The sequence below is a fragment of the Petromyzon marinus genome, chromosome 15 (genome assembly GCF_048934315.1).
Source record: "Petromyzon marinus isolate PM22_M1 ecotype Great Lakes invasive population chromosome 15, UKy_Petmar_22M1.pri1.0, whole genome shotgun sequence".
NCBI lineage: Eukaryota > Metazoa > Chordata > Hyperoartia > Petromyzontiformes > Petromyzontidae > Petromyzon > Petromyzon marinus.
In genome coordinates, this window is record NC_133681.1 from 15,396,064 (window position 1) to 15,409,859 (window position 13,796).

Genomic DNA, 13,796 nt, shown 5'->3' on the forward strand with positions numbered 1-13,796 from the left:
TCAAGTTTGTTAAACCAAACTCTGACGGATTACCGGATGCTGCTGGAATGTCGTAATGCATTCCACACAGAACGATGAGACTCAAATAAAGCAAAGCGCGAATTGGCGAGTCCGTGTAAATCTACAGACACATCACACGCGCAAGTATTGTATCCGGGGTGCAAGACGGCGCGCTCCGAACGCGACGGGTCCGTGGACCGTACGGAGCTCCACGCGGCGCGAAATGACTCCGCGACTAAGCTCAACACAATAGGCAAGAAGTTTCCGCGGGCCAAAACCCAGGGAGTGGCATGGATCATTAGGCGCGGGACAGACAAGCAGCAGCCGCAACAAGAACAAAAAAAAACAGATGCGGATTAAGGAAGCGCTTTATTGTAGCCCTACGTCCCACAGAGGATAAAGAGGAGTAAGGGGAGTAAGGAAGTTGAGAAAGTCAAACGGGGAAGTCATACCTCGTACACCTCGTCGTACTTCATTCTATCGGTAAGTTTCCACAGCATGGTCGCTTCAAGTCTTGTCCCCCCACGTTGTAGAAGCGACGTGATTGCTCACAGCTACGTCTCGAGTTAGACCTCGTCCTCTAGTCGCGTTCAGCGTGCGTAGGGCTATCGTGACGACGACGACGGCGGCGGCGGAGTGAGTTGGTTAGCGAGTGAAGCAGCAACAGCAGCAGCAAACAACTGTCGCGATGCTGTTGCGGAAACGCGGCCCCGTGAGTAGTCGGCTAAGTAACCAGCAACCAGCGCCGCACGTTCACGGCGACGTGCCCAGATCTCCCTCTCACGGCCACTAACCCACTTCTCTCCGAGCTGGGATCGTGACAAGCCTCCTCCACGCACACCACCCCACCCCCTCTACGTACCACCCAGTCCCACCGCTCCCCCCCCCACCACCACCACCACCAACCCCCCCTCCCCAATCTCTCGTCCTGCGAGCCCCGCGGCTCAAGGCAGTTTTCCGGGTGAAGGCAAAGAGCGTGTTTGTGTGCGCTCCGCCACCGTGTGCGCACGCGCTCCCAGAGCCGCGTGTGCAACGCGATATACACATTGTAGTCCGTGCATCATCATCGTCATCATCACCATCATCATCATCGTCTACACTGTGATATACACATTGTAGCCCGTGCATTATCACCATCATCATCTACACTGTGATATACACATTGTAGTTCGTGCATCATCATCGTCATCATCATCGTCTACACTGTGATATACACATTGTAGTCCGTGCATCATCATCATCACCATCATCATCATCGTCTACACTGTGATATACACATTGTAGTCCGTGCATCATCATCATCATCACCATCATCATCATCATCTACACTGTGATATACACATTGTAGTCCGTGCATCATCATCGTCATCATCATCATCGTCTACACTGTGATATACACATTGTAGTCCGTGCATCATCATCGTCATCATCACCATCATCATCATCGTCTACACTGTGATATACACATTGTAGTCCGTGCATCATCATCGTCATCATCACCATCATCATCATCGTCTACACTGTGATATACACATTGTAGTCCGTGCATCATCATCGTCATCATCACCATCATCATCATCGTCTACACTGTGATATACACATTGTAGTCCGTGCATCATCATCATCACCATCATCATCATCTACACTGTGATATACACATTGTAGTCCGTGCATCATCATCATCATCACCATCATCATCATCGTCTACACTGTGATATACACATTGTAGTCCGTGCATCATCATCATCATCACCATCATCATCGTCTACACTGTGATATACACATTGTAGTTCGTGCATCATCATCATCTACACTGTGATATACACATTGTAGTCCGTGCATCATCATCATCACCATCATCATCGTCTACACTGTGATATACACATTGTAGTCCGTGCATCATCATCATCATCATCGTCTACACTGTGATATACACATTGTAGTCCGTGCATCATCATCATCATCATCATCTACACTGTGATGTACACATTGTAGTCGGTGCATCATCACCATCATCATCTACACTGTGATATACACATTGTAGTCCGTGCATAATCATCACTATCATCATCATCTACACTGTGATATACACATTGTAGTCCGTGCATCATCATCTACACTGTGATATGCACATTGTAGTCCGTGCATCATCATCACTATCATCATCATCTACACTGTGATATACACATTGTAGTCCGTGCATCATCATCATCACCATCATCTACACTGTAATATACACATTGCAGTCGGTGCATCATCATCACCATCATCATCTACACTGTGATATACACATTGCAGTCGGTGCATCATCATCACCATCATCATCTACACTGTGATATGCACATTGTAGTCCGTGCATCATCATCACCATCATCATCTACACTGTGATATACACATTGCAGTCGGTGCATCATCATCACCATCATCATCTACACTGTGATATACACATTGTAGTCCGTGCATCATCATCATCACCATCATCATCTACACTGTGATATACACATTGCAGTCGGTGCATCATCATCACCATCACCATCATCATCTACACTGTGATATACATATTGCAGTCGATGCATCATCATCACCATCATCATCTACACTGTGATATACACATTGCAGTCCGTGCATCATCATCATCATCTACACTGTGATATACACATTGTAGTCCGTGCATCATCACCATCATCATCTACACTGTGATATACACATTGCAGTCCGTGCATCATCACCATCATCATCTACTCTGTGATATACACATTGTAGTCCGTGCATCATCATCTACACTGTGATATACACATTGTAGTCGGTGCATCATCACCACCATCATCATCATCTACACTGTGATATACACATTGTAGTTCGTGCATCATCATCATCTACACTGTGATATACACATTGTAGTCCGTGCATCATCACCATCATCATCTACACTGTGATATACACATTGTAGTCCGTGCATCATCACCATCATCATCTACACTGTGATATACACATTGTAGTCCGTGCATCATCATCATCATCTACACTGTGATATACACATTGTAGTCCGTGCATCATCATCATCACCATCATCATCTACACAGTGATATACACATTGTAGTCCGTGCATCACCATCACCATCATCTACACTGTAATATACACATTGCAGTCGGTGCATCATCATCACCATCATCATCTACACTGTGATATACACATTGTAGTCCGTGCATCATCACCATCATCATCTACACTGTGATATACACATTTCAGTCGGTGCATCATCATCACTATCATCATCATCTACTCTGTGATATACACATTGTAGTCCGTGCATCATCACCATCTTCATCTACACTGTGATATACACATTGTAGTCGGTGCATCATCATCATCACCATCATCATCTACACTGTGATATACACATTGTAGTCCGTGCATCATCATCATCATCACCATCATCTACACTGTGATATACACATTGCAATCGGTGCATCATCATCACCATCATCTACTCTGTGATATGCACATTCCAGTCCGTGCATCATCATCGCCATCATCTACTCTGTGATATACACATTGCAATACGCGCATTACCATCACCATCATCATCACGATCATCATATATTATAGTCGTTGTTTTAAAAGCCATAATGTATGAATAATCGTCACCATCAAGTATGTCATGATGATCATTATTCTTCTATTAAATCCATCATCATCGTCATGTTGATCATGTATGTCTTACATTATCATAATCGCCATTATTCCATAATGAATTTTATCTGTCATATATAATCATTATCATCCATAAGTCGTTTGTAAATAATCTTCAAAATGATCATCAGTCCTCTAAAAATAATTTGTCTCATCATCATCGTCGTCGTCGTCGTGAGCTGTCATTGCTCCCACTGGCCACGTGCGCCTACAACATTGAGCACAGGCGCAGCAAACACCGCACGCCCGCCGCGACGACAGCGAGCGCGAGGCTCGCCGCTGCGGGGTCACGGCGAGCGCGAGGCTCGCCGCTGCGGGGTCACGGCGAGCGCGAGGCTCGCCGCTGCGGGGTCACGGCGAGCGCGCCGCGCGCGAGCATCCTCGGTGGTCGGCGAAAGCGCGCGCCGCCAACACCCCCGGCACACCCGCGGGGGGCTGGTGTAGGCTGACGTCGCGAGCCGCCGTGTTTACCGCAATTGTTGCCCCACTGCATTTGCGCCTACGCGAAAGTCTGGGAGCGAAGTGCGGCGGAGATGATGATGATGGTGATGAGAGCCCTAACTGCACCGCCGCTATTAACTGATGCCGCTCCGGGCACTCCGGTAATTTCGTGACACGAGCAAACATCTTTCACTCCCCTCTCAGAACCGCAAATCCTCAGACCTTCTATGCTTCCCCCCCCCATTCATGCCTTTGCCTGCCCCCTCGCCCCCCCCCCCCTTAGCAAGCGAGAGAAGCAGACTCCCTTTGTGCGATGCGCGTGGTCGTGGTTGTTTAACGCGCGCGCGTTCGCGCCGTCTCGTAACCGGCACGGCACCCCCGCGTCGCGGCTGCGCAGCACACGGAGAGGGCTCGGAACAGAATGAATCGGTCCACGATGTGCGACGCGGACGGCTAAGCTAGCCGACGGTGCGTCGTGTCCTCACTCTCTGTTTGTCTCTAACTCGCCGATAATAATATCACCGTTAGTCGCAAACGCGCTGTCTGCGGTGAGCCGTAGGCGCGTGTTCTCCGATGTGTTTTTCGCCGTTGTACCGCGCCTTATGTGTGTTTGTCTCTACCGGGCCTTTCGCTCCACGTGCTGAAAGCTTCTGCAAAGGCACCCTGAGTAACCGATTTAAGTCGCCCAAATCGTGGACCCTGTGGCCACGTTTATAGAGCGCCACTGTCGAGCCGAATTCAGTGTCTGAAGAAGATCCACAACTGAGCACGTGCAAGCGAAACGTCGGACAACACGCGGTACACCCTCCCCCCCCCCCTCCCTCCCCCCGTATCGCAGATCTGTATAGCAACACATCCTGCGAAGGCCTAGGACATCACGAAAGCTTCGTGTACACGACGGGAGTATCGAGATTCGCGTGCATTGTACGCGGCGGGCTTAGTAGCCGATAGCGCTGTGCGGGGTAATCCGCCTTTGCGCAACTCGCATTGTGTAACTAGCTTACGTAAAGTTCACGAGGACTTCGCCGACGGGCAAGCGGAAGGCAGATTATGAGGTGTCAAAACATCGGTCCGCTATGCGCATTAGGTAAGCACACCGCATTCAAATCAATTATTCATTTTGGCAATTACATCGCAGCGTATTCAGCGGGCGCGGGGTTTTGACTTGGGCCGCAAAAAAACCCCACTCCTATCGACATATTCTCTCTGTGAATGTGCATTTTGACTTTGACATTGTCGATACATTCGGGGAATTGAACGAGCGGGAGAGTTAAATATGTCACTGAGAATGCGTCGTCGCTGCTGTTAATTAAGTGCAGGTTGGCTGTGCGTGAGTGAGCGAATGTGTGTGGGGAGCGGTAGTGTAGCGCTTAGCGTGCTGCGCTACGAACCCGGCGAACCCGAGTTCGATTCCCGCTCACAGCCACCAACACCAGTGACGATTATCTGAACCGGTTCTGGGCCTCCCCTAGGTCAACTCGGCCTAAAAAGCAGTACCTGGTGCAATGTGTAAACATCGCCACCGGGGAGACAAAGGCGGCCGGGCGTGGCGCTGGCCACACACCCCCTCATGTTCCGGCCTTCGTAGGTGCTCGCTAACAGCACTTGCCCGAACAGCGTGTTCAGGCTACACGGGGGGATCTGTGTCTTCTGCGTTGGGGTTCCTTGCTTCGTAAACTCGGCGATCCCGCAGTTGCGCTGCGACACGCAGAGCGTGCACGCTGCGGTGATCGCAAAGGGTTATCGTGACCTTGTCGCCACGCTGGCGACCTCAGCAGTCACGAGTGACGTTGTCGGTCGTGAGTCTGGAGTCTCACAGCAGGCGCGCATCCAGGCGAGTAATAGAATTTGATGCCGAACGTGCGCCGTAGTGTCGGCGGTAGTGGTGGTGGTCGTGGCGGCGCGAGTAGGGAGCTCTCATCTCCTGCCCTCATGTAGATATATATGTATCTCCTTTGTTAAAAAAATATAGCAAAACCTTTTTTATGGATCCCAAAATTACGTACGTTAGTTAAGATCTGTTGGGATATTGAGAGCGGTAATGCTTTGTCCAGAACAGTCCATCATTCCACGACTGGTGGAACGCCTCGGATCTCGGAACCAAGTCACGTCGGTCTTGGCTGTTGCCTGCGAGTCAATGCGACTTGATGCTGAAGAAGGGCGGCGGGGGGTGATCTGGGGAAGGGTGAGGATGGAGGGGGGGGGGGGAAGGGGCGACCAGGATCGGTTCAGATATCGCTGTGCGTCACTGATCTTAACCGTGACCGAGAATCTAACCCAGAGGAACTCTCATGACCGCGCTGCCGAGGCCACGTATGTATGTTGAACTTCTTTCGCACCGTACGTAGCCGTCCGCGCTAATCGGAGGCCAGTAGCATACGAAACTCGGGTGTCGTAATGCTCAACGTCTGCTTCTTGAAACATCTTACCGCAGCACGAGAACACATCGTACCCCTTACACGTGTGTGTGTGTGTGTGTGAAAACATTAGTGACGACGTCTCAGTCACCAAACTCGATCACCACGCGACTCTACGGGTGTTCAGTAAACGTTCCACGTGATACCGTTGACAAACTAGCGGTAAAGACATTTCACAGCACGGTAGCTTAAACGATTACCTGAGTCGCATCTAAGTAATATATTAATAATGTATATAGGCCGACGGAGTAAAATATCCATGATGATGATGTGATAGCCTTTAAAAAGTGCGGCAAATTGCCACCCACTTGTCGTGAACATATTTTCACATATTCTTTCAGTACACCAGTTGCTTTTTAATGGATTTTTTTTTACGTACGAATCTATGTATATATTGCCTTTAAAGTTCGTGGCGAATGTCCTCGTTACAAAGTGCTGACCCTACTGTGGTAAACCATTTTTGAGAATAAGACACGTTACAAAAATCACCGCAAAACTACTGCTGACAATTTATCGCTAATTGTTGTAAGCCTCCTCGCGTGACGATCAGCAAGCCATGCATTAGAGTGCACGCAATGACGACGCTGAGTGTATTGCAAAAGAGAGTTTGCACGGTGTGCACTACTATCATTATTCTTATTATATCCGCACGTATACAGACAGCGGTAGAACCGCAAGTGGTATAGCAACACGACGTGCTCGTCTTTAATCTACGCATGGGACCGTTCGTGATCATGATGATTCGCTGTTTATCATTGGGCACATGCAGTCGCAGTCGATGCTACTATTTCTGCTGGAGTTAAGAGACGTGAGTTTGGATTTTAATTAAGTGATGAATACCGCCTTCCACGTCCATCCCTTAAATATATCCCTTAAAAACACCCCTTAAATATATCCCTTAAACACACCCCTTAAACATACCCCTTAAACATGTCCCTTAAACATATCCCTTAAACATGTCCCTTAAACATATCCCTTAAACATATCCTTAAACACACCCCTTAAACACACCCCTTAAACATATCCCTTAAACATATCCCTTAAACATATCCCTTAAATGTAGCCCTTAAACACACCCCTTAAACACACTTCCTTAAACATATCCCTTAAACATATCCCTTAAACACACCCCTTAAACATATCCCTTAAACATGTCCTTTAAACACACCCCTTAAACATATCCCTTAAACATATCCCTTAAACACACCCCTTAAACACATCCCTTAAACACACCCCTTAAACATATCCCTTAAACACACCCCTTAAACACATCCCTTAAACATATCCCTTAAACGCATCCCTTAAACATATTTTTTTTGTTAGAAGGTAAATCATCGAAAGACAAATTAAGCATGGGCGCGCAAGTACAACGACTTCATCAAACCCCACGTGTATTTATTGACATTTTAATACAAATAAATCAACGATCGAGAAACCAAAGGTGTGCAAAGCTGTAGTAAAGGATTAAGAACCACTGCCGTAAATGCATCCCTTAAACACATCCACGAGCGGACGTGTTGCGAAATGTAGACCGCACCGGTTAGCCGTGTCCAACGCAGATGTGCATGGACACGATCCAGTGAAGTTACTACGTGTATTTTTGTTTTCAGTAGTATTTCATAATAGCAAATTATACTAGTTCTATTTATTATACATCATTTAAGCATCTCGATTATGGGTACGAGAGGGGGGGGGGGGGAAGGTGGCGTTGTTTGACCATACTTCACCACGCCGGTCAGTACGTGTTGGGCTTGTGGTGGGGCTCCAGGATTGCTTCAGACATCACTAACAACTAAAGATGTTGACCGTGGCCAAATACACTCGGGTCGCTATACTAACCAAGAAAACCTAACTACACTACTGTATATTGATTTCACCAGGTAAGGCCGACTGAGCTACATAGTCCTTTTTCAGAAGCGACCTCGCCACAAATGATAGCTCAACGATGTTGCATATCACGTGGACATTTATAGCAGCCAAAAAAAAGACTCGGAATACTCGAAACTCAGTGTCGCCCAACCACTACACCCACCGCTCCACGCCCGTGCCCCCCCCCCCCCCACTCAAACTACATAACAGCGGCATGCTTCCGACCAGTGGGGGTGCAAACCGATTACTGCTACTTGGAGTTGTCGGTACGAGCCAGCGCGTGCAGTTTGCGCATTGAGCAAACGTTAATGAATTGAACGTTCAAAACGAGACATCTGTGGGGCAGGAGGAGGGAGACGAAGTGGCGTGTGGATGGTGGTGGTGGAGGAGGGGGTTCACTCAGTGGACCAATCGCAACGGAGCTCCCACCTGCAGGATCGGTCCCGTCCGTCGACTTCGCGAGCGATACCGGCGTTGGATGTACTCGGCCAGCAGACCACAGCGAAGGGAGTAGATTGACAAGTCGTGGGGGTGGGGGCTGGGTTGCGGGGCGGGCAGTAAATGCCGTTGTTACGAAGACGCCCGCATCTTAAAAATTACAACAACATCTACGCATGAAGAAGGCTGCCTCTGGTGTAGGCCAATCCGTTTAAAACGACAATGCGTACATTATGAGAGCGTGTTTGTTTGCATGTTTTGCCACAGCTGTGTGTGGCGTCTATCTGGTGTTTGAACATTCTAGCACCCGTTTTGTTGCCAGAAAGGGTCAAACATATCCTTATTCATAATATAGGGGGTTAATTTTTGGTTAGATCGCATAACAAAAAAAAACGTGACGTTAAACTACACTCGTTTGTATGAAGCTGTGCTGCTAAGGCTGGCTTGGAGCAGGGGATTTTCGGCGTAAGGCACTACCACTAGATCACAGGGCACGCCTATACCCGCATTCGTCGTGTACCACTTGACCACGTGGTTCTTATTTTATCGCTGCACGAGAACAAATTGGCGAGGTCGAGATGAATGCGGGCGCTCGTGAGGCGTCTCGCGGCAATCGGCGTTCTGGCCTGAAGTGAAGAGTCGCGTCGCGGGCACAAATGGCACGCGGGCGCCCTCGTCGATTTTGACGGCGCAACATTGGTCCTCCCGTTCGATTCCCCGCTCACACAGACACACACACACAACCCCCCCCCCCCCCCCCCCCTGAGGATAGGGGTGGAACCAATGAGCGACCTCGTAATCACTCGCAGTCCAGCGTCGGTGACACCGCCGAGTCCAGCTCAAAGTTCAACAAACGTACACCACTATTATTATTATTCATTTTAGTACACGCAAACGAGCATGTTTTGATATCGGAACCGGTCTTGCGCCTCACCGCCAACCCGCGTGGTGAAGTATGGTCTAATAAGCTGGATGACAGGGACGGCGTGGCGAGGCCCTCTCACCCAACAGTTTGTTTACAAAGAACTGCCATTTGTTGTTGTTGTTGTGTTGTTGTTGTTACTGGTAGTGGTTAATTGCCTATTTAGACAAACACTTTTACATTGAGCGTATGATGCTGACACAATATGAATATTAATTGCTCACCTTTCACGTATTGAATGATGCTGATAGCCATGCACGTTTTAAGATATATGCCAGACCGACTGTGTTGCGTGTGGGGCGAGGGGGTGGTGGCGCAATGGTTAGCGCACTGCTCTCTGAGCCCCGTAACTAACCTAAGTTTGATTCCCGGCCACGGCTGACGTCTGTGACGTTCGATATTCGAACCTTGTCTCGGACCCTTTCCCCACTCACAAACCCACACTCACCAACCCACACTCACCAACCCACACTCACCAACCCACGCTAGCCAACCCACACTCACCAACCCACACTCACCAACCCACGCTCACCAACCCACGCTCACCAACCCACGCTCACCAACCCACGCTCACCAACCCACACTCACCAACCCACACTCACCAACCCACGCTCACCAACCCACGCTCACCAACCCACACTCACCAACCCACGCTAGCCAACCCACACTCACCAACCCACACTCACCAACCCACACTCACCAACCCACACTCATCAACGCACACTCACCAACCCACAGTCACCAACCCACACTCACCAACCCACACTCACCAACCCACACTCACCAACCCGCACTCACCAACCCACACTCACCAACCCACACTCACCAACCCACACTCACCAACCCGCACTCACCAACCCACACTCACCAACCCACACTCACCAACGCACACTCACCAACCCACACTCACCAACGCACACTCACCAACCCACACTCACCAACCCACACTCACCAACCCACACTCACCAACCCACACTCACCAACCCACACTCACCAACCCACACTCACCAACCCACACTCACCAACCCAAGCTCACCAACCCACACTCACCAACCCACACTCACCAACCCACACTCACCAACCCACACTCACCAACCCACACTCACCAACCCACACTCACCAACCCAAGCTCACCAACCCACACTCACCAACCCACACTCACCAACCCACACTCACCACAACCCACGCTCACCAACCCACACTCACCAACCCACACTCACCAACCCGCACTCACCAACCCACACTCACCAACCCACACTCACCACAACCCACACTCACCAACCCAAGCTCACCAACCCACACTCACCAACCCACACTCACCAACCCACACTCATCTACGTTGTGACGTCATCATCATAATCACGATCCATGTGGCCGTTAGCCCGCAGGTGTCCACTGCACAATTCGTCATGTATTTCCACGTGGTGAAGTCTGGTCAATCTAACCACTCGCGATGTTGACAAAGAGCTCAACAATGTCCCTAATAAAGTTGGGGGTGGGGATCGCGTTAATATAAATACGTCGTTAAACCTCCCCACCACCGCGACACAGCCAATTCTTAAGGCTTGTCAGAGAAATCAAGACGTGCCAATTAGTCACGACTTCAGCACGCCGGCGTGTTGGAAAGTGCAAACCCAAGCGCCGTTTAGAATGCATTGCCAAGGCGCCGCGTCAAGCAGCCCGCGAGGTTGTCGCCATCGCGGCGTGCCGGGCTTGCCCTGCTCGAGTTCACCTCGGCGGTGGCTACGCCGCACGGCAGAGACAAGGCGACGCTTACGGCGAGGGAGAATCTCTGTGACGTTCCAACATCAAGTGCCGCACCAGTGAAGTCGGCGGGGGATTGAGGTTGTTGTCTCGTTGGTGTTTGCTGTTGTTGTGGTTGTCGTCGTTCTTCTTCTTCTGCTTCTTCTTCTTCTTGCAATGGAACATCCCCAGCAAGGCGGATAATTCCTCAATTTTTTTTCCGCGGGGGAAAAAAAAAATAATCGCCCGCAGTGCTTCTCTTTACGCGTGTTGCCGGCAGCCGTGGCCTGCGTGCCCAATAAACAACAACGCAACGCTTGCAAATGCGCTACCTGCGTCGGTGGTTATGCCGATCGGGTGAGATGGAAAGACGTGCAGCTGTCTTCGGGATGGGGGTGAGTGGGGGTGGGGGGATAATCGCAAAGTTAACACTCGGAATGTTGAAAATATACACGTACCCACAACGATTGCTTCACAAATATCAACAAAGCATCCACTGCGTGATTGTTTGGGCCATACTTCACCAAGCTGGCCAACGCCGCTTGGTAAGGGAGGGGCCCAAGACCCCGTTCACGCACAGCACTCGCCACTGATGTTAGCCGTGGCCGTGAATCGGAAAGCCGAATTGCAGTGCAGTGCGCCAACTGCTTCGCCACCGCTGCCTTGTAAGAATTGCTTCTTCCTTCAACGGTGTCATTTCAGTTGCTCGGTAGCTAAAAGTGATTCTGTATATCAATGTCAATGACTCATTGTGCATTGCTTAATTATACCTGATACGTGTCAATCGGAGGTGATATTAAATAGCATTAACACGTAAACGTTACTTTCGCCACCGTAGCTATTAACGTGATAATGTATCTGGCTCGCGAAGAAAAGGCTCGGTATTGAATTTAGTTTGTTGCGGTCGAATGGAAATATAAACGATGATTAACTGCCACCTGCCCGCTGCTGTGTAGACAGACATTATTTTGGGTTTGCCTGATCCCACACATAAACAACACGGAACAAGCTTACTAGCAGAGGCAACACACCAACCCATGAGCAATGCTGGACCATGCACGGAGTGGATATCGCTAACAGCGCTGCATCATAATCAATACAAGTTCTTCCAAAACAAAATACATTTCTCAAACTTAACTTTTGAAAAGTTACGAGTCTGTATATATTAAACCAAAAAAGGCAATTTAATGTAGGCATATATCACGACTTTTTTTGTTGAATTTTAAACATTTATGGGTAATCACGTAACTCACCAAATGGCATTTCGCTTCTGTACAGGCCGCGGGATTATCATTATGTAAAGAAGCATGCATGTGCTGTGTTGTTATTTATCATGCATGTGCTGTGTTGTTATTCATCACGTTCCGATTAGTCGGGCCCTGCAATAGTGGCAGCCTTACATCGGTGTAGAAGACAGAAGAGATTGTATTGTGCATGAACCAAAGTGTTAATTATAAACCTTAATTAAACAGTGTTATACCCACCCAACGCAGTCTGGCGTGTTTGTGTAAGTTGCATTTACGTTGTGCCCGTATATGCTGCAATCTGTGCACTATTTAATACATAACACAGTTGCTACGATTACAAAACGTTGTGTAACGCTGCATTGACAGCGCCACAGGTGCACAAAACTCAAATCGGTCGTCAATTTAAACACGTGGGTTTTCATAGCCAACATCATAACTCATCATAGATTTCTTGGTTACTAATAAGCCAAATCGATTATAAATCGCACTTGTCAACAACTGCACTAAAAGGAACAAAAAACAACCCAATACATTAAGAAAGGTGACATCTCGGGTGATGATACTTTTTTTTGTATAGAATCTATGTTATGTTACAATAATGTTACATGTTCAATCCACGTTATTCAATGATAGTGGAAACAAACACATTGTATTTAAAATATAAACAAAAATACCCGCTGATGGGTACGTAGGAAATATTCACACACGAACCCACAGCTTAATCTTACCGTGGGTTTAATACGTACAAATAACGCGTGCAAGATGAAATTGCAACGTTCATAAAACAAGTGAGAGGTCCAGCCTGAGTTCCTATGCATTCAGCAAGTCTCGCTTGCCATAACCTAAGCGTGATTAAAATATATAGTGTGTCTGCAACCTACAGCCATATACTAATATAAACACACTTTCTTTCAGGGAATGACTAAAATATATCTTCTGTGCCATACCATGCCTCAAAGACTTCAGCAATCATTACCTTCCTTCTATTTAGCTCTGTCCACTATGTTACAAACTTTGTATTATAT

General features: G+C 48.4%; 1 protein-coding gene across 5 annotated transcripts in view; it reads right to left on the reverse strand.

Moving 5' to 3' along the window:
- LOC116942722 (transcription factor AP-2-beta) overlaps nt 1–13,796 on the reverse strand; it is a 54,863-nt gene that overhangs the window by 37,744 nt on the left and 3,323 nt on the right. For 2 of the 5 annotated variants that reach the window (XM_032955004.2, XM_032955003.2), the window contains exon 1: nt 453–829. The exons of 1 other annotated variant lie outside the window; for it this stretch is intronic. In XM_032955004.2, the coding sequence (XP_032810895.1) occupies nt 453–500 (48 nt within the window). In that variant the 5' untranslated portion in view covers nt 501–829. Of the gene's footprint in view, nt 1–452; nt 832–13,796 lie in introns of those variants that run through there. 2 more of the 5 variants (XM_032955000.2, XM_032954999.2) reach the window with 2 other exon arrangements.